Source organism: Amblyomma americanum, chromosome 11, assembly GCF_052857255.1.
Source record: "Amblyomma americanum isolate KBUSLIRL-KWMA chromosome 11, ASM5285725v1, whole genome shotgun sequence".
In the NCBI taxonomy this organism is placed as follows: Eukaryota; Metazoa; Arthropoda; class Arachnida; order Ixodida; family Ixodidae; genus Amblyomma; species Amblyomma americanum.
The window spans coordinates 2482432-2509623 of record NC_135507.1 but is presented as its reverse complement, the minus strand read 5'-3'; the positions used below and the strand labels follow the sequence as shown (position 1 = coordinate 2509623).

Here is a 27192-nt window from a genome sequence, read left to right as displayed (position 1 = left end):
TGCTTCTTGGAGTGAAGTGAATTTACGCTGCAGTTGGATTGACTTGACATATTTTCGGTACCTCATTTTTGCCAGTAGAGGTCCCTCCGATCTCTGCCACTTCAAGGTGGCAGTCGCATTCTCATCGCCGTCAACTTGGTTTTGTCACCGACATTATCGCGGGCAGTTAGCGCTTGTCCTATACGTTGAAAATTGGTTATTGGGGGAAGGAAGTTGCGTAGTAGCTATCTCGCATCTCGACGGACACTTGAACCGCACATTAAGGGAAGGGAAAAAGGAGGGACTGAGAGAAGAAAGAGGTGCGGTAGTAGAGGGGCTCCGAATAATTTCGATCACCTGGAGATCTTTAACGTGCACTGACATCGCATAGCACACAGGTGCCTTTACGTTTCGCCTCCATCGAAACGCGGCCACCGCGGTCTGGTTCGAACCTGGGTTCTCCGGATCAGTAGCCGAGCGCCCTAACCACTGAGCCACCGCTGCGGGTCACATACATTCGTCATTAGCCGTATCGTCACTTGGGTTTCTCTGACCGCGTCGACCGAGTGGCGCTCAAGTCTTCACGAAGTTAGATCCGTTCGCAGTTTTGTGATTGCATCCGGCGGTTCCACCGCTTTGAACGAAAAGTGCCTTGTCTTTGCGTGTGTTTGACATGGCCCCGCCGGTGTTTGCAGTAAGTAAGCTGGTCTCAGGTCATCGGACTTTTGGGTACGCTGATAACAGACATCTGTGATTTGCCATTGGGCTGGCCAAGTTTTCCGCCGACTGGCACGTTTTCGCGACATTGCCAGTTTCTGCTTTGACCAAGGACCAAAATGAGCAACACGTATCATGATCAACGAAGGTATTGGCACCGTGCATTTAGGGCTATTGCGTCATGCGATCAAAGGCCGCTTTTGATTATGAGATAAATATCTGCCAGGTGCAAACTCTGTACCTGTAAATATGGTGGCTTCTTTATCTGTGGCGCTTCGGTTTTGTCGGGATGCCTTCTGTGCCTAGCACTAAAGGTCGTCAGCTTTTCACGGGAGCTCACGCTGATGCTACTTGCAGGTGCACCGCATGTAGTGCAAAATGTGGAACATTTTCGCATGTAGAAAGCATTCCACGTCATCCAATCTTTGGTCTTAGCGAGAGTCAATTTTTCACCATTTCATGTATCCTTTCTTTGGTGTCTGCTTGCATTTACAATTGGGACGATCGCTCGGTGGCCCCGGGTAATGTGACGAAGATGACGAAGCTGGTAGTGGCGCAGGACGAAGCGCTTGCGCTAGGCCAGCAGCCATTAAATCATCTCATCGTCATCGTAAAAGGGGGCTTGAGCGCAATCAAGTGAACACGTTTCACTTTTTGCTCGAGCCTCCTCCGTTGATTTCTTTCTGACGGAAAATAAACTGCATTTGATTTGATTTGATCAGTCATCTCGTCTCATTCTTCTGCTGGCCGCCACATAACAATATTATTTTTCTTCATGGAGTGAAGCCTGCTTTTTGTACAGATGTCAGAGTGCAGTAGTCAGTGGTGTTTTTTCCTGATCCTGTCCTGGTGGAATCTGGTTTTCTGCAGGACTCTGCCCTGGGCCCCCTTTCCTTTCTTGTATTTATCAATGACATCATTGTTCAAAATGTACAAATTAAAATGCGACTGTTCGCTGATGACTGCATAATTTACCAAGAAATTTCAAGTCCAAACGACCAGCTGCTTCTAAGCTGTTCCCTATCTACAGTAGAAAAGTGTTGCTCGATGTGGCCAGTGAACGTGAACTCCAAAAAGACCGTAGCAATCACTGCTACATGAAAAAGGAATCCTTTGAGTTTTACGTATCGCATAGCCAGCGTAAATAGTTGTAATTATGAATACTTGGGAACTGTTCTAACATCTAACGTTCAGTGGAATGAGCATATCTCTTATATTGAAGAAAAAGCGTTAAGACAGCGGCATTACTCAAGGAAAACGCTAGTGCATTCTACACAAGAAATAGAGCTTCTAGTTTACAAAACCTTTATACAGACAATATTAGGATATGCTGCGGATGTATGTGATCCGTGGACTAAAACTAACACTTCAAAATTAGAAAATGTCCAACATAACGGTATCAGATTTGTTGCAGCTGGAATATATCCCCAGCAGCCCTATTGCAAACTGCAGTACTTGAATAGCTGGGTATGCGATCTCGTCACTGCAGATTAACATTAATCTACTTATAGTATCATAACATAATAAGAATAGAGGAAGGTATATTAGTATATTACTTGCCGCTCTACGTTTTCCTGTCATTAAAAAAAGTGGCAGCATTTTTGCGTAAAATGAATTCTTTAAGTACTTTTTTTTTTCCTCTCGCCATCGCTGAATGGAATGGCCTGCCTGCAAACGTAGTCAATTGCGAGACAATGAACTTGCTTCTAGAAGCGCTGAACGAAGCATAGGGCACGTGTGTATCTTATCTCACAGGAAGTCTTTTGCTTTGTTCGTGTTTTTTGTTGCTTTGTATTTGGTTTTGAACATGAGAACTGTTTTTGACTCTGCTTGCTCACTTATTCTGTTCCAAAGCATTTTTTTTCTTTACTTGTATAACCTCTGTACCCACTCCTGCCTAAGGCCTGGGATACAGGCCGGCAGTACTTGCTAAATAAATAAATTTGCACACCTCTAATAAGTTTCTTTTTTTTCTGGCCATGCTTTGCGGAACATTTCATCTGTAATTTAACCTGGCAGTATTCGAAAAATATTCAATTATATTTGACTCAGTATTTAATATTTGAATTCACTTTACACCAAGTGTTTCGCTATCTGCTCAGGTCTAACTGGAAAGAACATAAGGCTTTTGCTGAATTTCTCCAAGCTGCTGTGTATGCTGATGCCAGCCTGCTCCAAAACAGTGTTTTACCTCCTCCTGGGGCCGCTCTAAAGCACATGTTCTCATAGCACCCCTAAGTGCGTCATTCCCTCTTGCTGGCAGGCCTGTCGGTGTCACCGGGGGATGCCTGGGTGCTGGAATTCCAGAGCCTGTACACTGTGAAGGTGCAGCTGTTCGATGATCACCACCACCGTATTCATTCCAGTGAGGTGGGTGGCCACTGTACCCCATGTTAGGGGGAAGGCTTCCACTGGTGGCTCAACCCTCTCTTTCTGTGTGCAGGGCCTGCAGATTCATGTCACATTTCCACCTGAGTATTTTAAGGTAGAACTCTCTACTGAAAATGGCACACTACACCAGGTGCGAACTCTCAAAAACTGGTCACACCATGATCCGGGCAGAGCTGGAGGGATGTCGGCGGCCGGTGAGTAAAATCAGGCCTTCATTACCATCAGAGCTCGATTCATTCTAGGAATCCAGATATGGCACAGGGTCCTACGGAACAGGAATTGAGGCAGTGCTATGGGTGTTGATGCACAATGGTAACAACTGCTGCCCTCACCAAGAGCATCTGCACCATTTTCACAATTCAGTTCAAGCACTTTGGTTGACTGCTGTCCCTAGGCACCTGTGCCCAGCATTCAGTGCAGAATGGTGGACCCGTTGAAAAAGACCGGGAACACCTTCAAGGACACACAACAGTAGTTCGGGCACCTGCTGTAGGTTTCCATTTTTTTAGGTGGCCTCTCTGCATTTTGTCGGTGTCTCCTTAATCCTTCCGCGCACGGTGTCAGTACATAACCCAAGAGTGGGCTTCCTTACATGTCTAGGCGCCGTGCAGAGGTTTGCCCACTGCATGGTTTGCCCACTGCATGGTTTGCGCACTGAACCGAAAAAGGTCCGGTCTGCTCTTGCTGCGCTCATACACTCACTCTAAGAGAGTCAGCACGTTCACATACACTTATTTATTATGCAGACAATTGCAATACAAACACAAGCAGGGTCAGCAGCGGCGGTTATACTTGGCGGCTTTGGCGAGTGCTCGCAGGTTCCGTGAGAGCTGGGCATGAGGCTCTCTGCTAGTGATGTTAAGACCTGTACAACAAGGCACGCGAATGCCTGTCGGCAGTGGCCTCGGGAACAGCGAGTAACGGTCGCTCACGTACCTTGCCGCTTGCGTCTTGCCTGAGTTCTGCACTCCTCGCCCGCCTGTCTCGAACTCCCCGCGCCCCTGCGACCGGCTCTCGGAGCAAGCAAAACTTTCTCCCTGCGTCACCGCCCCGCAGCCCAATGAGAGAGAGGACCGTGCGGCGCGGCATCGTGGAGCACATCCGGGATGCCAGCGTGGCTAGAGGGTCCAGCGAGGGTCAGTTTCCATATGACCTATAAAAGAAGCTGTATTTTACGTTTGCGCGATCAGTGCTTGAATATGCCTGCATTTGCGGGGACCCATATACAAAGGAACATATCAGTATGCTTGAAAAACTTCAAAAGGCAGATCAGTTTGCAATTGGTAATTACGACAGGTGCCCAAGTATGACTAATACTAAATGATTCTTCGGGTGGCCTGATTTAGCACATTGCTGAACACATCTTCGTTTCAAGTTTTTTGATAGCATTTTTCATTGCCAAACTGGCAGAGAACGAGGAGTATTTGAAACCGTCCACTTATACATCAAAGAGCAAAAAGACCACATCTTCCAGGTTAAAGAGTATTCATTTGGGACTGATGCTTTTCGGTATTCATTTTTTGTGTGAAAAATTCGCTAGTGGAATGAGCTATCACATAAAATCGTTTCACTTTTATCAAACGAAGCATTTTACCATGCCCTGAGTGCTTGATTTTGCTATGTCTGTATTGTGGGGTTTTAATGCGGGGGATAAATACGTGCTCTCCGCTATAATCGCGGTTGACACAGTTCAAGACCACCAGACTCTACCCCGTGATCACGTACACTATCGAGCGCATGCCGACCACGGCGGGCCTTGCTCTGAGGGAACAAAGGAACGATACACTGGCTGATACAAACAGTCACTTACTGCTACAGCAACAATAGCACCAGCTAGCAACAAAATACGCTAATGAATCGAGGTCGTCTGACTCACCAGCAAGGTTACGAGCGAATGTTCGTCCACGCTAGGGCAAGGGATACTCCGAAGCTGGGCGGGACGAGATACGGGAGCAAGTCTCTCTGCCACTTCCTCGCCCTGCTGGCGAAGAGCGGAGCCGCAAGCGACACGTCCGCTCGCGCCGACGATCCCGGCTGAAAAGCCTGATGCTTTGGGCTGTGTCCCACGTGTGCGCAGTCTCTCCCACTGCGACGCCAGTGCCCTCTCTTGTTAGTTAAGTTAATCAGGGAGTGTCACGTGGCCCGCCCCACATCGAGGCGAAGCCTTGGGAGGGTGCACCGCTGGAAAACTAACCAAAAGTGAAAGCTGCGGGGCAGGTCCCCCCAGTATGTATCTCTTTTGGTGTATCATGTTCATTGTACATACAAGCGTTTTAGTGTTTACCTCCCCCTGCCGTAATGCCACGAAGATGATGCAGGTATTCGATTCGATTATTAAAAAGAGGGCGTTCAGAGCCATACCCTGCCTTCTTTAGTGGACTGGCTTTCACAGGAATTGAAAGGGAACAACAGAGGCTGCCCTCGAAACTGCGAATCCCCCAATATCAAATGCTGTTTTTACATGAATCACTGCTTTGCTGCCTCGGCGTTAAAGTGGTGCATCAGACTTACCGCAGCTGCATGTGCCATGTGTGTACATGAATCAGAGTTGTTCTGCATGGCCTCTCTTTTAATGTGATAGCGTTAAGTCTAGCGTTGCGCAGAAAATCCGGCATCACATTGTGAGCGAAAAATTCCCGGGAAGCAACCTAGGTGTGCAACCTAGGTTATGTGACCTTGTGGTGTTATCATAACCTGCCCACCGGATTGTGAGCAAACTGACCACCATGGCAGGTGGCAGTTAAAGTAATGGTTTATCACGAGAAGTTGCCCAGGAGGATCAACCTGCGTTGCACAAGCCCACCGGTGGCAGCACCTGCCGTCACAGGGTCATCGCTTAACGGCTGCACCACACCACCAGGAGTGTTTTGAGGACTTTCAGGGATCTATGAGTGCAAAGTTGAGAATGACCAGTTGTGCATATATGGGCGTTAACCCATCAAAGCTATTGCATCATACATAACCTTAATGTGGAGCTTAGGTACTCCTCCAATTTGTCTCTCTCAGGATGGGGCGCTGTTGCGGGCCACGGCCACGGGCGAGCAGGAGGTATCCATCCAGGAGCGGCTGTCAGTGCAACCCGAGACGGTGTGGCTGCCCTGGGACCCCAAGAAGCAGCCTGTATACACCCTGCGGGCGCTGGCCCATGGCGGCTCGGGGGCCCCCGTGCGCTGGCAACTGCATGACGGGGCCCCATTGTGGGCCATGGTGGAGGGCCTTGCCCAGGGCCCCGTGGCTACTGTGGTGACACGGGGCGGGCCCGGCCAGGTCCGGTTGATGGTGCGTGATGGCCACTTTGCTCCGGCCGGCATGAACGTGACGCTGGTCCCCGTGGCTGAACTGGAGGCCTTTGGCTCGCCTGTGCTTGAGGCAGAGCTGCCGGCTGGCGAGCTGCTGGTGGCCGTGGCCATGTATGGTCGTGACCGTAAGTGTGGGTGCAATGTTTGGGGCAGGATGATCTGAATTTGAGCTAGTTGGTTTATATTACAATTAAAATTGCAGCCAACAAGGGACAGCACACAGCAAGGAGACACAACACAAGGCTGACTAACAACTAGGGGTGTGCGAATATTCGAAATTTCGAATACGAATCGAATATGTTTCATATTCGGTTCATATTCGTATTCGAGAAATGATATTCGTGAATTTCCGAATAGTATTAGAAAATTCCCCAATACTCGGCAGTGATCGTGTACCGCGCCGACTTTCGTAAATTTTGTTGTGGCAAAAGCTCAACATCTGGGCAAATTATCTGAATATAGAGTTTAAAGTTCCAGGAAAATAATATAAAGGGCCTGTTCTCTTTCTTCTCCATCGTTTATCGCATGGACCGATCGCTTTCCGATGCCGCTAGGCTTCACCTTGTGCGCAATTCCGCAAGTGGGCTTTCCCACATACCACATGTGCTGCGAACAACGTGGGGGACGACCCGCTTCTAACAATTGCAATGCGAAAGCGCGTTTATTTCTTTATCCTTCCGTAATATGTTATATAATTAATGCCCACACCCATTTCATTCGTTCTGTCACCTTAACTCTCCGAGTGTGACCACCGCCATCTTGTTCTGGTCAACTACGCTATGCGGGAAAGCCTACTTGCGGAATTTCGCGTGAGGCTCTCGAAGGGGCGAGTCGAGGTGTCATAACAGGGCAAGCGATACTGTAAAAATCCCGCCTATTTATTGCATGGTGCACTTTAACCCATGCACCTCTTAAATGGGCGTAACGGCAGGCATGACAACGTTCGGAGGGCCTTTGTCACTAGGTCAAAAAAATAACCTGGCTGCGTAGTTTTGGTTTCTGAGCTTCGCCACTCGCCCGTGGCAATGGCAACTGTCGGTACACGCATTCACCAGTGGTCCAATCTCAGCACCGTGCCGCTTTCAGACGCTGACTGACGCGTCGCTGGTTAATTTTTTTTCCTTTTTAGAAGCAGTCTCGCCACTCCAACGTCAATGTGCGCTCCCATCTCGCTTACGTTTGCGATGTCTTCTAGCACGCCGAAACTCTGTGCTCGTCATGTGATTACAGGTGTTTGCACGATAGAGCCGCCTCATAAGACTGCCGCATTTTCGGTAGTTTTTTCGGTAGTTTTTTTTTTTTTTTCGGGGCCGCGGGGCATTATATAAATCAACCTTCGAATAACCCGAGCATTTCTGTCGGTTCTTTGAACTCCAAATTAATGAGGTTTTACTAGCCATCATGTTATTTTTGTTTCCAGTCTTGTCATGTTATGGATTTCATTTTGCCTGACCACATTGCAGGTTGGATACTGTTATGCTGTTCAATTAAGTAGTATACATTTCTGCACACATCATGATTTTTTTTTATACGGTGCTCAGGCAGCCTAATTTCGTTTATTTCAGTTGCAAACGCCATACATTATATTGAAAAAAATATGAGCAGCCATGTTTGCTTGTTTATTTTTTCTGAATTTATTTTTTGTGCTGACCAGATATCTGATATTCGATTCTGTCGGTTCTTTGAACTCCAAATTAATGAGGTTTTACTAGCCATCATGTTATTTTTGTTTCCAGTCTTGTCATGTTATGGATTTCATTTTGCCTGACCACATTGCAGGTTGGATACTGTTATGCTGTTCAATTAAGTAGTATACATTTCTGCACACATCATGATTTTTTTTTATACGGTGCTCAGGCAGCCTAATTTCGTTTATTTCAGTTGCAAACGCCATACATTATATTGAAAAAAATATGAGCAGCCATGTTTGCTTGTTTATTTTTTCTGAATTTATTTTTTGTGCTGACCAGATATCTGATATTCGATTCGATATTCGAAGCAATTTTTTCTTCATATTCGTATTTTGATTCGTATTCGAAAATTTCAATATTCCCGCACCCCTACTAACAACTGACCTTTATTTGGGCGCACAGAAAAATATATATAGGTGAAAAGGGAGTGGGGAGAGGTACAGGGGAGCCAGTGTCACCAGAAAATTTAAGTAATAAGGAAAAACGCGTGCAAAAATTGGGATGTGCAAAGTGCCAACCTAGAGGAATATTAGACGTCATAACAAGAAAAACAAATGTATGGAAACACGTGGCTAAAAAAACAGGCAAAAAAATAAGAATAAAATAAAAACAGTTGAAAGGGCGCAACGAGAGCCATCCTCAGTCATAGAGTGTTAGAACTGTCCAAGGTGTCGTCTTTTTTGGTGAGGGCTAAGGATGCAGTACTGATGCAGGATTCCCTGTTGTCGTTGATCACAACAGCTTCCAGCGCTTCATGTGTTAACTGCTTGCTCTTTTTGGCGGCGGAAGACTCTCGCAGCAGTGGGCGACAGCTTGCAATGCTTGCAGTGGTGAGGCAAGTGCCCCCCCCCCCCCCCCCCCCCCCCCTCCCGAGGCATTGTTGCTGAATCTTGTGTGCTCCATCACGCGGTCATTGAGGCACCTGCCTGTTTGTCCAATATACCCTTTTCCACATGACAAGGGGAAACACAACACTCACCTCGCGTGTACAATGACATGTATCACACTTGGGTTCCTTGCGTGTGTTATTCACTTCTGCGCACATAGAAATAGCTTTTTTAGGCATGGAAAAAACAAGTGACACTCCAATTCTTGCGGCTATTTTCTTGAGGTTGTTGGAGAGGCCTTGTGTGTAGGGAATGACCACAATATGCTTCCACAAGCTCACGTTCGTGCCCACGCCGTTGAAACTGGCTTTGTACCTATTGAGCAGTGCTTCACAGATAGCAGAGATAAGTGTTGCAGGGAAGCCGGCTTCATGAAGTCTGGCGATCTGACTGGTGAAGCCAGTGGTAGGAAACTCCAGCTAGTTGTGGCTTGAAATACTTCAGCACACCCTGGTGACGGAAGGAGAACGGATAGCTATAAATGGTTAACTCCTGTGCACACAAGCAGTGCCACATGCAGCAAAGGTGAACAAATTATCTGACGGACCAGGAAACGAAGCTTCTCTGTTTTCGCAGGCAATGGTTCGAATGCCACTCTGGCATGAATTTTTTTTCCTGCTGAATGCCATTGCCATGACAGCAGTACGATGCCCCAGTTGCCTTTCCTCCCGCCACTATGGGAAGAATTGGTGCTGACGTCTGAATTAGCTGGACAATGGTGTCTGTGGAAGTTTCCTACCCCTGGTGAAGGTTTGACACATTTGGTGTTCACATGAACGCTCAGAGCTGAGGGCAGCGCTGCAGTTGCTATCCCTTGCTTAAACAATTTTCGAGTGACTGGAGTCGTACGGTGAGAACTGCTTTCTAGCACGAGCTTCGAATCTCCAGCTGATGTGCTTAGTGCTAAACTGCGACACCAGATAGAGGAAACGGATACTGTGTTCCTTTGGAAGCTCTGTTGTGAAAGCTAGGTCGGGACAGCTGGCTTGGAAGGCCTCCAAAATGGTGCCCTTACAGTCATACAACTCGTGTTTGATTTCCTCATCGCAGAGAATGAGAAAGTCGTCCACAAATCTGAAGATGGTGAGCCTGTTGCGAAGTGTGTCCTGCAGCTTCCTCCCAAACGCAGCCAAAACCAATTCACACAGTGCGGTGCCACCCACGAGCTGACACAAATCCAGTTTTTTTGGATGAAGCAACCATCTTCGAACCATAACCTCTAAGTAGGCACTGAGCAACTCAAACAAAGTGTCCAGCATCATCGCGACAGCGTTTTGAAATGGAATCACACCTTGTTCTTCCACAGCCGCACGAACAGCCAGTGTGGGGGATGGAGTAGAACGTGTCCTGGATGTCGATAGAAAAACCGGACTTGAGATGGTCCTGAAGAAAGGCTGTAACAGGGACGGAGTTACAGATCAGCCTCGTGTCATGTCTCTTTGCTGTGGGCTGTCCCCCGTTGGCTGCTGTTTTAATTACAATGTTTGGGGCACAGGTCAAGCAGTATGTGCTGGAAGGAGTGTGCAATGCTTGTGCTGCGCAGGCTATGAGTGCATTGCGACAAGTGTTAGGGTGTGAGCATGTGCAGGCTGCTGCCAATGGTGGCGTTGTCAACTAGACAGTCGTGCATTGGCAGCTGAGCTCTCATAAGTGTACTGAGTTCTACTTATAAGCAGTTAAAAAACATTGCTTTGAGCAGGCTTATGAATGTACTTCGCACTGTGGGCATGGTGCGGGATGTGTGTGTCTGTGATATACAGTCGCCGACGGATTTTTTGGACTCGAAGGGACCCGAAAAATGGTCCGAATAATCATACAGTCCGAAAAAGCCGTGAAGTACAAGAAAATCACTTTATTGAGATGAAATCGGCTTAAAAATGTCACTGATTTTACCTTGCGGAAAATTTCTCTTGCTGACGATGATTTGCGCCTGTATTTGCGCCAAAGTTGCGCTTTCACTGTACATGCTAGTCAGCAACGTCACCGTATTTAGTTGGAATATTTCCCACGGTTCTTTGACGAACCTGGTGGGGCTATGTTGTCCACAACCCGAGTGTGCACCACACCGCTCGTCAAACATACGCAAAGACAAGGCACTTTTCGTTCAAAGCAGTGGAACCGTCGGACGCAATCACAAAACGGCGAATGGATGTAACTTCCTGAAGACGGAGCGCCACTCGGTCGACGCGGTCAGGGAAACCCAAGTGACGAAACGGCGAATGGCAAACGTATGAGACCCGCCACGGTGGCTCAGTGGCTAGGGCGCTCGGCTACTGGTCCGGAGTACCCGGGTTGGAACCCGGCCGCGGTGGCCGCTTTTTGATGGAGGTGAAACGCAAAGGCGCCCGTGTGCTGTGTGCTTTCAATGCACGTTAAAGATCCCCAGGTGGTCTAAATTATTCCGGAGCCCTCCATTACGGCACCTCTTTCTTCTTTTCTTCTCTCAGTCCCTCCTTTATCCCTTCCTGCCGAGGTGTGAGATAGCTCCTGCACAATTTTCTTCCCCCAACAACCAATTTTCAACGTATGGGACAAGGAATAACTGCCCGCGACAACGTCTGCAACAAAAGCAAGTTGATGGCGATGACAATCCGGCTGCCACCTCGAAGTGTCAGAGATTGCAGGGACTTCTACTGGCAAAAATGAGGTACCAAAAGTATGTCAAGCCAATCCAACTGCAGTGTAAATCCACCTCAAGCCTTTTGCGCCGGCGAAAAGCCGATAAGATGGCCGATTTTGGCCCGCAGGCGACTGAAATTAGTCCGAAAAATCGAACTTTCGGACTTTTGAATTCCGAAATATGGGGTGACTGACGGTGCCTCATCGAGGTCCGAAATATCCTACAAGTCCGAATTATTGGAGTCCGAATTACCCGTTGGCTACTGTAGAAAGTTAGTAGTCCTTTACATAAGTCTTCTAACTCTCCGTCAGCTTAGCAATACGTACCATACTTTATATCTTTCTTAAGCTCTCTGCCTTGTGTGTGTATCTTTTGTGTATTGAACTGTGCTGAATGGATTACAGTAGCCAACGGGTAATTCGGACTCCAATAATTCGGACTTGTAGGATATTTCGGACCTCGATGAGGCACCATCAGTCACCCATAGAAGCGCATAGATATTCGCGACGCATATGTCGGACCTCAAAAGTCCGAAAGTTCGATTTTTCGGACTGATGTCAGTCGCCTGCAAGCCAAAATTGGTCATCTTATCCGGCGCAAAAGGTGCCATCTTGGATTGAGGTGGATTTACGCTGCAGTTGGATTGTCTTGAGATACTTTCGGTCCTCATTTTTGCCAGTAGAGGTCCCTGCGATCTCTGACACTTCGAGGTGGCAGTCGGCTTGTCATCGCCGCCAGCTTGCTTTTCGTCACCGGCGTTGTCGCGGTCGCGGGCAGTTATTGCTTGTCCCATACGTTCAAAACTGGTTGTTGGGGGAAGCAAATTGTGTAGTAGCTATCTGGCATCCCGGTGGACACCTGCACCGCGCATTAAGGGAAGGGATAAAGGAGGGACTGAGAGAAGAAAGAGGTGCCGTAATGGAGGGCTCAGTAATAATTTCGACCACCTGGGGATCTTTGATGTGCACTGACACCCCACAGCACACGGGCGCCCTTGCATTTCGCCTCCATGAAACGCGGCCGCCGTGGTCGTGTTCGAACCCAGGTTCTCTGGATCAGTAGCCGAGCGCCCTAACCACTGAGCCACCGCGGCAGGTCTCATACGTGCGTCATTCGCCGTTTCGTCACTTGGGTTTCTAGACCGCGTCGGCCGAGTGGCGCTCTCCGTCTTCAGGAAGTTACATCCATTCGCCGTTTTCTGATTGCGTCCGACGGTTCCATCGCTTTGAGCGAAAAGCGCCTTGTCTTTGCGTATGTTTGACAAGCGGTGTGGTGCACACTCGGGTTGTGGACAACATGGTCCATCAAAGAAGCGTGGGAACTATTCAACTAAATGCTGTGACCTTGCTGTTTAGCGTGTACAGTGAAAGCGCAACTTTGGCGCAAATACAGGCGCAAATCGTCGCCAGCAAGAGAAATTTTCCGCAAGGTAAAATCGGTGACATTTTTAAGCCGATTTCATCTCAATAAAGTGATTTTTTGTACTTCACTGATTTTTCGGACTGCTCGATTATTCGGACCATTTTTCGGGACCCTTCGAGTCGGAAAAATCGGTCGGTGACTGTACACGATTGCGGAAGTGGAGGTGTTTTATGATGTGGAGTTGGGATGTTTGGCTTTGCTGCATTTGTGGGTTATCAAAATCTTGCCAACCTTGTGGTGCAGAATCGTGTCAAGGTTGTGCGTAGATTGCACACCACCGCCCTGGGCGAGTTGCCAAGTCAGGTGCTAAGAAAAGAGTGTGTAGTCACTATTGTAGGGTGAGACAGTGCACAACTCTGATGGCTTCTGTGCACAAAGCTGTGGAACTCGGCCTGGTGTGCTGTCGTCTTTACTTTGGCCACGGGTGTGCTGCTGCTGCCTGTGCAATGCTGTGTGTTCCGTTTCCCTTGCTGCAGCTGTGGACATGCAGCTCAGACCATTTGATGACTGCAGCAAGGTGTCCCTCACCGCGGAACTGGTGGACAAGGGCCTTATCAAGGTGCTATCAGGTGGGCTGTCTGACCTAAGTTGTGTTATTTATGTGTAATTCAGTAACTGCAGCACGACCTCATTATTTGCCTATCAACATCATCATCATCATCAGCCTGACCGCACCCACTGCAGGGCAAAGGCCTCTCCCATGTCTCTCCAACTAACCCTGTGGTTTGCCACCTGCGCCCACCATATGCCCGTAAACTTCCTAATCCCATCCACCTTCTTAACTTTCTGTTGCCCCCTGCTACGCTTGCTTTCTCTTGGAATCCACTCCGCTACCCTTAAGGACCAGCAGCTGTCTTGCATTCGCATCACATGCCCTGCCCAAGCCCATTTCTTCCTCTTGATTTCGGATAGGATGTCAATAACCCGCGTTTGTTCCCTCACCCACTCTGCCCGCTTCCGGTCTCTTAATGTTACACCTATCATTTTTCTTTCCATGGCTCGCTGAGTTGTCCTTGTCAAGCTGAACCCTTTTCGTTAGCCTCCACGTTTCTTCCCCGTAGATGAGTACTGGTAAGATAGTTGTTACATACTTTTCTCATGAGGGATATTGGTAAACTGCCACTCATGATCTGCGAGGATTTGCCATATGCGCTCCACCCCATTCTTATCCTTCTAGTTATCTCCCTCTCATGATCCGGATCAGCTGTCACTACCTGCCCTAAGCAGACCTTTACCACTTCCAGCGCCTTGCTTCCAATTGTGAACTGCTGTTCCCTTGCTAGGCTGTTGAACATTACTTTGGTTTTCTGCATGTTAAATTTTAGACCCACCATTTTGCTCTGCCTGTCTAAATCATTACTCATGCTTTGCAGTTCATCTCGTGAGTGACCGAGCAAGGCAATGTCGTCAGCGAATCGCAGATTTTTTAGGAAATCTCCATTAACTCTTATCCCCAACTGTTCCCACTTCAGCCTATCAACACCACCTCCTTATTTGCCCATAGTCTTAAGTTGGCAGCTGCCTCTGCTGAAGCTATTGCTAGCCTTGCTCAGTTCAAACCTGCAGGCCTGTTCGATTTGGCTGCACCAGTTCATGGAGGGTAGCACTTTCACATTCGTTTTGCCAGTGCAGCGCGCGCCTGCGCGTATTCGTTCTGCAAAAGTGCTCGCCTAGTGAAATACAAGTTCTTTGCTGGCTTGCGGTCTCCCGAAGGGGAAATGCAGCTTTAGCGCAGCAATATGGCGGTGCACATGTGTACGTTGGAGAAGATATGACAGTATTCTTAGACAAATAAGTCACTTCTTGAAAGGAGGAGGTGGGCAGCATCTGCATTGTAAACTAAGCAGTCAAGGCAAGCCCCGTGGCATGCAATGGCTTTTTTTATACCGTGAGCCATTTTACAGAGCACATTGTGAGCAGTCACATGGAGGTCCGTCCAAGGTCACCGGTAGAAACGGTCAGTAGAAAAAGATGAGAGAATAAAGAGAGGGGTGGCAATGTAAGAAAGAAGGGAAGACAGTGGAGGGACACTCCGCTTCTTCGTTGATTATCGAAAGCTGAAAAGCTGAACAACATCACTAAAAAAGACGTCTACCTGCTGCCTCATATCAACGACTCGCACGACAGACTTCGTCGTGCCCAGCATTTCTCCTCAATTGACTTAAAGAGTAGGTACTGGTAGATAGAGATCGACGAGCAGGACCGCGAAAAAATTACTTTCATTACCCCCGACGGACTGTACAAATTTAAAGTGCTGCTTTTTGGCTTATGTTCAGCGCCGGCAGCTTTCCAGAGCATGATGGATACAGTTCTCGCTGGACTCAAGTGGCAGACTTTTTTGGTTTTTCTCAATGATGGCGTCATGTTTTCCGAAACCTTTGCCGAACACCTTGAACACCCGTGGACAGTATTAGATGCCTTCAGGTCGGCCGACTTTTGAAACGCTCAAGCCCCCGAGAAGTGCCACTTTGGGTACGAAGAGTTGAAGTTTCTCTGCCATCTTGTGAGTGCTAATAGCGTTAAGCCTGACCCCGAAAAAACTGCTGCTGTCGCCGATTTTCTCGTTCCTATAACCAAGCAAAGTGTGCAACGCTTTCTGGGTCTGTGCACATACTACCGCCGCTTCATTGCCAACTTTTCCAAGATTGCCGCACCCGGTACTGCCTCACGCACGATACACAGTGTGTGTGGGCCACAAAGCAACAGGAGGCTTTTGCCGAGCTGTGCAGACGACTGCAAACAACCCCTGTTTTTGCACACTTTGATGAAGAGGTTGACACCGAAGTCCACACCGATGCCAGCAACATTGGCCTCGACGCTGTTCTCGTCCAACACCAAGGCGGTGTGGAAAGTGTCATCGCATATTCAAGCTGCACGCTCTCTAATGCTGAAACAAACTATTCTACTAATGAAAAGGAATGCCTTGCGGTTGTGTTGGCAATCATGAAATTTTGTCCTTACTTCTACAGCCGCCCGTTCAAAGTAGTCGACCACCATTCTTTGTGTTGGTTGACCAATCCTTGCGACCCATCGAGGCGCCTAGCTCGGTGGGGCCTCTGCCTCCTAGAATTCGACTACACTTTTGTGTATAAATGTGGCCAGATGCGCAAAGACGTTAGCGCACTCTCACGTGCTCCTGTCGGGTTAGCCGATGAGAGCATGGAGGATGAGAGTTGTTTTCTTGGAGTGGTCAGCGACTTAGACTTAATGACCTGACAGCGAGCTGACCCAGACCTGCGACCTGTTATTGATTATCCAGAGAGCCAAGCTGCTGATGTACCTCAACAGTTTTCTAGTTGCCTGCTTGCCTCCTGCCTCCGGAACGGTATTTTAAGAAAAACTGCAGCACTGTTGACCAAGGGCACCTCATCGTCATGCCGGCAGACCCCCGCGTCGATATCCTTTTTGCTTGCCACAATGAGCCCATCTCCGGTCATGTGGGCTTTGCACTCACACTTGCACACATGCGCCAGGCGTATTATTGGCCCAAATTTTCTGATGCCGACAAATGCTATGTCAGAGGCTGCTGCAAGTGCCAGCGCCCCCTCTCAAGCTCGTGGGTTTGCGCCAACCTATTGAACTGCCTCGGACGCCGTTTGACCAAGTCGGCATCGATCTTCTGGGCCCATTTCCTGTGTCATCGGCCGGTCACAAATGGATTACAGCCGCGACCGATTATTTAACGAAGTATGTGGAAACTAAGGCAGTGCAGCATGACACGTCATCTGATATCGCCCAGTTTTTTATGCAGCAAATCTTGTTGCTTCATGGCGCACCGTCCCGCGTAATCACTGATCGAGGCACAGCGTTTACGGCACAGCTCATGCGCGACGTATTTGAGCTCAATCACACGAGCCATAGCAAAATTACTGCTTATCACCCACACACGAATGGGGTCACAGAGAGACTCAGCAGAACAATCGCTAACCTGATTGCAATGTACATAGACTCACAGCACAAAACATGGGACGAGATTCTCCACCCGTCACATACGCCTGCAACACGGCCATCCAGGAAACGACTCGCTTTGCATCATTTCGTCTGGTTTACGTACCTGACGGTGAGACGATGTTGGATGCTATGCTTTTATGCTGCACTGATGACCACCTGCTCACGCCAGGCGCCGAGCTGTTCGTTCAGCGCACCGAGTCAACTGGCCCGTATTCACGTTAAGCGGCAGCAGGGCATGGATGCGCGCCGCTACAACCTCCGTCATCGGCATGTCACATGCCCTCCCAGTGACCAAGTTTGGGTGTTGACCCCAGTATGCCACCCAGGCTTGTCTGAAAAAATGGGGGGTGGCTTAGCTCTGGTTAAACCTGGAGTGACGCAATAGCTACAGCTGGCCGAGTGGAACTTGCTCAGTTGAATTGCAAAGTCAGTCTTTCGCCGCTCCGTTTCGCTGGGCGTTTCTTCTTCATCTTCATCCCACTTGACACGGCGCATGCACACAGCTGTGGCAGCTCAGTTTTGCCGCCGGCAGCAGCAGCTGCTCCGCACCGCGTGGCTGGTCACGTGACCAACCACGTGACGATCCATGGCGCCACGCCGCTGGCAGCTGCTCCGCACCACGTGACCAATCACGTGACAGCGTGGCGGTGGCGGTGCCGCCACCCCGTGGCTGCGCTGTCAGGCCACCGCCACGGTGCCGCCACGCTGAAGGCTCGAAATGCTACCGTAATGTAGCTATCGCTACAAAACTGGTATGCCGTTACTTTGGACCTTATAAAGTTTTAGGCTTTGTCGCAGTAGTGAGCTACGAAGTTCTTCTAGACGGCACTGTGTGTTGTAGGCAGTAGCCACATGCAGTGGCTAGGTCGGTTAGTTTGGCTGTGCTGCTGCGCACTCGCGCGAGGCTTGCTGTGGCTGGCACGTGTCTTGGGCTCGTGCCGGTATTCGCCTTGCTGGAATAAACCTGTCCTGTTGGCATCTCAACATGGTGTCAGAAGTAACTGAATTCCCACAGTAAGCCCAGCCAGGGCTGCGTCCTCTCGCTCGGACACCTATCTACGGTGGCACACGTCACAGCAGCGTCTACGGCCTGCACTACGCGGCCAGTACATGGCGTCCTTCATCATTCATCAAGGCCAGAAGTTGTCAGCGAGACTGCAACTTGACGCTGATCTTACTTTTCAGAAGGCATTTGAGTTCATCAGGCAGATCGAAAGCACACGTCAGCATCAAGTGGAGCTTCACCCCGAAACACTGACCGTCAACAAAGTTGCGTCAGGCAGACAGCAAGTCAGGCACCCCAAGAACGCTACTTACGTCAATGGCGGCCAAGAGCACTTTGAATCAAGGCCATATCTGCGTCCAGCTAACAGCGTTCCGACATTGTGTTGTTGATGTGGAAAAGAATGACACTGCGTTCACTATGCCCAGCGCGGACGCAGGTATGCAAGGGCTCCCATAAGAAGGGCCACTACGCGGGTTGACATCGTTGAAGCATCAGGACCCGGCAGCGAAGGTGAATTTCTCGGAACTGTCTCGTCCTTCGACATGTCGACATTGGAGGCAACCATCCTCGTGCAAGTCCAACCTGTCAAATTCAAGATCAACACAGGCGCCGACGAATCTGTCCTCCTACCTACGACTTTCAGCATGCTGTGGCATCAGCCTCCATTGTCGCGCGCTTCTCGGCAGCTGTACGATTCTGATGGGAGACATCTCACAGCCAAAGGCGTGGCACGCCTTCAATTCGCCTACCGTGGACGTGAAACGCTCCAACACGTGTAGGTGCTGGAAGATGTCCACACTCCCTTACTCGGCAAGTCCGCCATCAAAGACTTGCAGCTGCTAACCTTCATCAGCACCGTCGCAAAGAAGGTAAGCCCAAGAGACGAATTTCCTTCATTGTTTCAACGCCTCGGCAAGCTTCTAAGAGAACACCACATTCGCCTGCGCGAAGGTGCAAAACTATTTGCTTTGATCTCATCTCTGCTTGCCAATTCCGCTCTACATGAAAACAAGGCTTGAACTGCAGCGGATGGGAAATATTGGTGTAATTTCACCTGTTGATGAGCCGACTGAATGGTGTGCACCTATGGTGCTAGTCCAAAAACCAAACGGTGATGTTAGAATCAGCGTGGACTTCACTGAACTCAACAGTCACGTCCTGAAAGAGTGGCATCCGATTCCGTCCGTCGAGTATACACTCGGGCTGCTTCACAGGGCCAAGGTGTTTTCGAAGCTCGATGCAAATTCAGGGTTCTGGCAGATAGCACTCAGTAAAGACAGCAAAAAGCTTACTACCTTCATCACGCCATTCGGAAGGTTTTCCTTCAAGAGGCTTCCATTTGGCATCGCGTCCGCTCCCGAGCACTTCCAGAAGCAGATGCGAAAAATTCTGGAAGGTGTCAACAGAGTTGTGTGCCATATGGACGGCATCCTTAAGTGGGGCACAGATGAAACGAAGCACAATGAGACACTTCGTACCATTCTTCAACGACGAACTGAGGCAGGTGTCGCGCTAAACGAGAACAAGTGCCTGTTTCACCTCGACCAGCTCACATTCTTAGGTCACAAGCTTAACCAGCATGGAATAAAACCCGACAAAAAAAAAAGATTGAAGCCATCTTAAAAATACCGAGTCCTACTAATAGAAGCGAGTTGCAAAGGCTGCTCGGAATTACCATTATTCAGCCCAATGCTGCATTTCAGCGATCTGTTTTGATTTTCAAGTGGCATGAATAATGCTTTATTTTAAGCGACAGCATAAGAGCCTCACTGCAGTGGAAAGCCAGCATCGCACTGGGGGAAGACACTAAAGAAATAGAAAAAACTTCATATCTGGGGGAGCGGGATCCGAACCCTCGGCGGCGCTAAAAAGTCAGTTCCGCTGGCCAGTGCTTTAGACTACTGCGCCACCGCGACAGCTTTTTTAATCATCTATTTATATTATTGAAAATGTACACCATTTTACGAGGAGCGGGCACGAGAGGGAGAAATACTCTCAAGCACGTGCGCTGCTCGACACCCCACTGTTGCCATCCACCCTGGACTGATAACCCGGCGCGGAGCAACGTTCGGCTGGTTAGCCACGGGTCAAGCACGTGTTTGTGTCTGTACAACAAAAGCTGCAATGTTGTACAGAAAGCCAACGCCCTCTAGACATCAATGTTTTATTTCTGGTTGCGGCAATAGGTGACGGAAGTAAAAAAAAAAACGCAAATATGTATGCGCACCATGTTATGGGAAAGTCTCAGCGTGTCTGCGATGTCCGTTTCTTCACCGCTTTTCTTCACGCGCAGACTGTTGCACTGATGCATTGATGCACTTGTCCTGTCATTATCAAGTGTGTTAAAAAGGTTCCTCACTATCCAAACTCCATACAGTTCATGTTTTTGGCTCCTTTCAAGCTCGAATTATTGAGTTTTTACAGTGACATACCCCTTCAGTGTGTAGCCTGCAAGCAATGCTGGTGCCAGGGTGTTGAGCTAATCATAATAGCATTTGGGACAGATGTAGGTGGCCCGCCGGTCGGCCGTGGCTGCACCAGCCTGCGGCTGCAGTGCCTGGCGGCCGGGCACACCCGCCTGCAGCTGAGTCACGGCACGCTACGCACCACCCTGCTGCTGGGCTGCTACAAGCCACTGCGGGTGAGTGCCTGTTGGCATTTGTGATGGCACCTGCTGCTGGTGTCGCAGCTGTTTTTTGTGTGCGCACGGGTGCACATCTCTGGTGGAGCTTTGGTACCGCCAGTTGGTATGAATCCATGATTTTGTGCGGCATTCTTGGTGTGGGAGAGGCAGTTGTGCTACTGGCGAAAGGTGCGTCAAGTTTATGTTCTCTCTTTCTGCCTCGATCTAGTTTTCTCATATTTTTCCTTTATACTATAGCATACCTGCTTTCAATTTTCAATTTTCTCACTTTTCAACTGCCTAGAAGGGTGGAAAAAAAAAGAAAACAGTTTTGTGGTTCAACAGTGCGGTGCTTCTGCTTCAGCTGACTCTCCTCTATGCAGGCAGTGCACCCAGCCAAGAGTGTGGCAGTCCCCTATGGAGCATTCAAGGATGTGGCCTTTGAGGGCGGCCCCAGAGCCTGGCCCATGTTGCCTGCTGGACACCGTGTGAAGTGTGCGTTGCCGACTGTCTCTTGCATGGATTCCTCACGTTGGTGGCACACCACCAGCCTATTCAGCCGTTCTGCTTTTTGGAACAGTGTGTGGATGCTCCTCTCAGATACTCATTCAGAGCCCTGAGAGCTCTTACGTCTCTGCAATAGTGGTTTGGATTTCTCAGTGTGCTGTCTGATCTAAAGTCCTGTATTTATAGTTGTTGGAAGCATATCATGTGCAGCTTGGTCATGAATGGTACCGTAGTTACTTGCATAATGCTCACAGTTTTCTTCGCGGAACATCGTGGTGAAGTTGGGGGGTGCGTATAATTACGCTTGGAAAATTTTGAATCAGGATTCTGGAGCCAGCTATTGTGAAGATAACCAAAACATTACTTTCAAGCAGGTCTTACCTTCGTAATAAAAGCAGAGACGACATTGGCACGTACTGCAAGAGCACTTTATTTGCTGAGTCTAGCAGCCCGCAACTTCATCATCACTACTCGCGTTGTACAGTGTCCTGGAAAGATAGCTCTACTCATAGTCTGTGTCGCCACTCCCATCACTGGTCGCTACTTCATCGGCTTCTTCCTCAGCTTCATCTTCGTCCCACAATAAGTGGTCTTCAGTCGCGTCCAGGGCGTCGGAAATTTCCGTTTTAAGGCGAAAGCCTTTTATGGCTCATACTTGCGCGTCCGGTGTAACGCTGTCTTCCACGAATAACGCGGCAACTAATCAGGATAGCAGAAAACGAATAGTAGCATCAGATAGAGGGGACAGAATGCAATCCCCACGGCAAGTTTGATGACTGTAGAGTGACTAGTTAATTAATTATAGCCAATTATAGCGAAAAAAAGAAAGAAAGCAGCCAAATGCGCTGATATAGCGTGGACGTCGATATAGCGACGGGAGAGGGTGACGTCACACCTAAGGTCTTCATGTTAACGGCGCTCGCGCTGGTGGCGCAGTCTGTGCGTCATCATCGGAGAAGCCAGAAGCTAGAGAAGAAGAGAAGTAGAAGGCCAGAGAAGCAGACCGCAAGTGCCAACAACGTCGTCTAGATCAAAAGTGTGGCAAGGATGGAGCCTTTGAAAGTGCCACTGGTATGGGAACCTGCGAAGCTAAAATCGCAGTCGGCAAGGGCTTTCGCCTTGCCACAGTTTAGATTGGCAAAGTGCTCCCAAAATTTTCCTAAAGGACTATAACTCGTAATTTTACAGCCCGTTTTCTTCTGTCAAACGATCCGTTAGACATCAGAATACACGGATAACCGGGTGGTATCTGCCTACAACCGCTAAATAATTTATAATTGAATTTCTTCTCTCATGCTGTCTTATTTTCATCGACCGAATGACGACTGTGACATCAAGTTGATGTTTTGGTCACGTAATTCACTAGAATAACTGTAATATAATCGCTGATTTGTAGTTTTAATTCACTACAACATTTAATCCAGCCTCTTCCAAGATCTGGAGTGACAAAAAATGATTAATCAATGATTGTACAGTTCTACTGGATCACAGACCAAAACATCAACTTGACATCCCAGTCATCATTCGGTCAATGAAACTGAAACCGAAACAGCGTCAAAAAGAAATTCAATTATAAATTCTTTAGTGGTCGTACACGAATACCACAGTGTGCTCCATGTATACGAATGTATAATGCATCGTTTGAAAGAAAAAAGCACGCAAGCAAAAATTCGGCGTCTGTAGTCCTTTAAAGCTTCTCACAACCACGTCTCCGGGAATCATGCTCCATGTCTCCGATGTCCAGCTGAACAGTAGTTCAACAGATGGCCGTTTGATTTTGCCGCCCGGCATCAGAACATGTTGGCCTTCAGCCATCCATTCTGCATACAGCCTCCAAATGTTATCCTTGAACGGCTTGTTCGAAGGTAGCTTCAGAGGCTGTAGCATTGACGTTAGGCCAACTGGGATCACTGCTAAGTGTGTGTGTAATTCTCTCAACTTCGCGTGAACAGACTCCAGAAAGGGACCGCAAAAGCTGTCAAGAACGAGAAGCGACGGCAAAAGAAGTGCACCCGGTCGCCATGCCCACACAGTCTTGATCCAGTCAATCATAAGTTCTGCTGTTGTCCAACCTTGCACCCGCACGTGTAGACCGATGGGGAGCTTTCTTTTCGGGAGGGTCTTGCATTTAACAATTACATAAGGCGGCAGCTTCTGCCCTTCTGCCCGTCTGCTGTCACGCCTGGCATAACCGTGCAACTTTGCTTTTCGTCACCTGTCGTCCTGATGTGCACAGACCGTATGCTGGTCTTCTCCGCTGTTGTGCTGCTTGGCTTATCAAAATTAAGCAGGGTATGGTCCGCGCTGCCAATCGGCCAGAGCAAGAAGTTTTTTCCTGCTGAATCCATATTACGAAACTGTGCAAGGCCACGATTTTTTCTTCAGAAGCTGTGGGTAGCCCAAAGCATCATTCGTCTCCTGACACAGTCCATTGTGCCACATGAATTCGGCGGCCCACCTGTTAGTTGCCCGGAAATGTTGCACCGAGATGCTCTCCTGATGCTGGTTCCGCACTACCTCTATTGACATGGCGCATCCACCTGCCCTTAAAGCCTTGATGTAATCCAAGAGTACAGTTTTGACACCAGGAAACGTGCCACTCTTCGGACCACGGACAGCCCGGCACATCTTACTAGTTGTATTCAGCTTGTCGTGCTGCTGTCTCCAATAGGGGATGCAAAACTCATTGACGCCGAAGTGTCTGCTGGTTGCGGTGCGGTTGCCATGCTCTAATGCGTACTCGACAGCTTTTAACTTGAAAGCAGTTGTATAACTTGCATACCGCCCCATGGCGAAGCGGCACCAAGAGCACATTGACAAAAGTATCAAGCACGGGACGAGGCCAACAAAAGTCTTCCGCAAAATGGCGGAACCGTGCGGGACTGGCAGAACACTTTCTTCTCGGGGTGATCGGTCAACAGGTAGCGCACACACCTAATCGGGCCAGTTAGCAGTAGCGCTTGAAAGATAGCGCTTGCTACCATGCTTAGACGATTCTCGTGGCAGTAATTTTGGAGGTGTGGTGATTATGTGAGGATAAAAAAAAATTCTAGCTTTTGATAGCCAGTGGGGGGGGGGGGGGGGGGTGCAAGCATTGTGCGAGTAAATACAATTTATATCGGGCTCAGTAGAACTTCTGTGATTTTAATGTCACAGGGTCGCGATAAAAATCGCATCTTCCAAATTGAACAAAATCTGCATGCAGAGGCATGCAAATGCATTCACACAGATATATTTACTGCTGACGGGATTTTATTTATGGCTGCACGACTGCAGCTCGCTACTTGCGGCTTGTACGTTGCGACTGGTGATGTCTGCACTGTGCGGGCCACGCGCCGCGACTAACTGCTCCCTGTGCATTCTGCACGACCAGCGATTGGGGCGTCACTTAGCACTTAGGGTTGCACCTAGCACTTTGGGTAGCACTTTGTGCTCAGTTGTGGCTCGCATGTTAGTATCACCCATAGCGGTGCAGGAAAGTGTTGGAACATTGTATGCAATGCATTCCACCTGAGGAATTTGATTTGTATCATCCCAAAATACGCATAAACTCTGTTCATATTATCAAGATTGTACTGTACTGTAGGGACTTCCAAGGTGTGAGGTTTAAATGGGGGTGACCTTCGAAATCGCCAACCCCAACTTGTGGTTGTGAGCCCTACTGAGCATGTGCTGACCGGACGCGTGCGCTCTGGGAACAAAGGAACAACGCGTGCTGACACCAGAATGGCATGTATTGCTGCTGCAGCAATAATGCCAGCTGGCAACAAAATGTGCTAAGGAATCGAACTCATTAGACTCGCCAGCAATGTTCACCCACGCTAGGTCAGGGGAGAAACTCCGGTGCAGGATGGGACAAGCTCACAAGAAACATCAACACAGGGCCTTGCCCCGCTGGCGGAGAACAGAGCACCGTGCTGAAAGATCCACACGTGACGAGTTCTCCAGGCCGAAAGGGAGAGCACTGTCTCCACTACAGCTGCAACAATCGTGCTGTCTCGAGTGCTAGTGTTGCTGCAATGCAGCTGTCCTTCCTTGTTAACTGTACTGTTTCATACATAGCAGGCGATGCTGCCAAAGCTGGCATGCCTGTGCACGCAGTCTAAGTCCGCACCCAAAAAGTAGTTCACCGTACATTCAAAGTTAACGCAGGTGTATTTCGTTGCGACAAATCTTGGATACCATGACTGGCAACCTCCTGAACTTTGTTTTACCTCTTAAAACATTTACATCCTGCAACTTATCGAGAATTCGTGAAGTAAGGATGACATGTGGCGGTATGATACGAGGCTGGTGCGTTGAATTGCTCTGGCTTCATCCGCGCCAAAAATGTAGTTCACACTGAGTGAAAATTATAGCCAGAGGCCCCGAATTGCTCTTTGTTTTCGTCCAAACACTGGCTGAAGATTCGAGAACGAATGATACTTGAAGGGATAATATCGATTTGCAGACGTGCTACTTCCGCAGCTTCTGCAGCGTTGCCTGCTATGTATGAAACGGAGTGTAGGGAGGACGCATTGTAAGGAAGCAAACCTAAGGGGTCAGAGCAGGGCTAGTGTTCACAAAGGGGACTAGTTGTGTTTCAGGCGCTTCGCTTGAAAGGACTACAGCTGTATTGAAAGAAATCTCATTATTATAGACTGTCATGCGCTAAGGGAGGGAAGCAGGCATCAAGTTCTTTTTTTCGTTTTCGGCTAGAAAAATTTGTGCATTTGTAACTGTATTTGTTTTTTTCAATGCATTTGTAGTCTGCTCGTGTCGTTCCTTCAACCGAAAGATAGAAGCTTCTAAGAGACTGCTTGGCTATTAAATGTCTGCAGTGTTTGTAGGTATCTAAGTTTGATGTGTTACAATAGACCTCCGTTAATATGAAGTTCACGGGTACTGCAAGAACTTAACATGAAACGAAGTTCCAATTAAGCACAAAGCACAAAAACAGCATTTTTATTAGTCACGAATTTCTTAAGGGGGCCGACTGGTCTTGGAAAAAAAGATTTATTATTGTAGTCACAATTATGAAATATCCAGGGAACATGTATTTTTGCGTGCCGTCTTTAAATATGTCATTGAATTTCATGTAAAACAATTCCTTGAGCACTTACATTATAGTTGTGGACGTTTTTTTTTTGTGTTATAGTTGTGGACGTTTCAGATATATGAATACAAACTTTTCTTCACACTTTTGAAGTAGCAACTTCAAAACCCTTTAAATCAACTTCTATAATAGACAGGGTGATAATTTTACCCTTGTTACATTCCTTGATGCCAAGCGAACCAAACTGCTTGCATTTTAGTAAGTACGCCGTGGCAAACTTTCTTGAAAGTTCTTCACAAAAACTCAAGCAAAGTGCTTAAGGAATTGTACTTGAAATTAAATCACATATTTAGAATCTGCACACAAAAATACATGTTCCCTGAAGATTTCATAACTATGATTTAACTGTGACTACATTAATAAAACTTCTTTTTTTTTCAAGACCAGGCTTCCCTGTTAAGAAAAATAGTCGTCTGCTATCCTTTTTCTTGCCGAATCTCGCTGCTAAAAGCAAGCTCTGCTAGCTGTAGATGTGCTCTAACGCTTCTTTCGCCTTGCCCTCAGCAGCAGAAAAGCGCTCCGCGAGAGCAAGGCCGCAGCTGCATTGACAGCAGTCAGTTGCTTTCTTGACTTGGTTCATCGTGGGGTCGAACAATCTCCACATTTTCACTGTCCATCAGCGCACCACATGTTTAGACTGTGGCGGGCTTCTACGGCGACGTATTCTTCAAAGTGGACGTCACAGAGAGCTTCACCAAAATCTGTGCTGTCCGCATTTCTCCTGATCAGCTAGCAGAGGCATCTTCTGAAGCAGTTATCACAAAACCGCATGCCCTGAAGCAATTGGCGATGCTTGACGCGATCCCATGCTCGTGCTAGCATGTGAATGGCACTCAGTAGATTCATCTTGTACTTCGAGGCGTTATCCATGCACAATATCATGTGATTGAGGAGATGCTGCCTAGGACCTTGACATTCTTGATGATGCCCGGGCCCTTTGGTAGCAAAACAGATGTGTTTGCAGGCAAGAATTCCAGGCGCATAGCACTCGAGGCTGGCATGTT

At 48.3% G+C, this 27192-nt stretch overlaps 1 protein-coding gene across 1 annotated transcript in view; it reads left to right on the top strand.

Moving 5' to 3' along the window:
• Positions 1 to 27192, top strand: part of Gp210 (nucleoporin 210) — a 137151-nt gene that overhangs the window by 20773 nt on the left and 89186 nt on the right. Inside the window, 7 exon segments of the mRNA XM_077644311.1 lie at positions 2960 to 3066; positions 3140 to 3235; positions 3237 to 3281; positions 6094 to 6511; positions 13483 to 13575; positions 20468 to 20604; positions 20970 to 21081. Of these exon segments, the coding sequence (XP_077500437.1) occupies positions 2960 to 3066; positions 3140 to 3235; positions 3237 to 3281; positions 6094 to 6511; positions 13483 to 13575; positions 20468 to 20604; positions 20970 to 21081 (1008 nt within the window).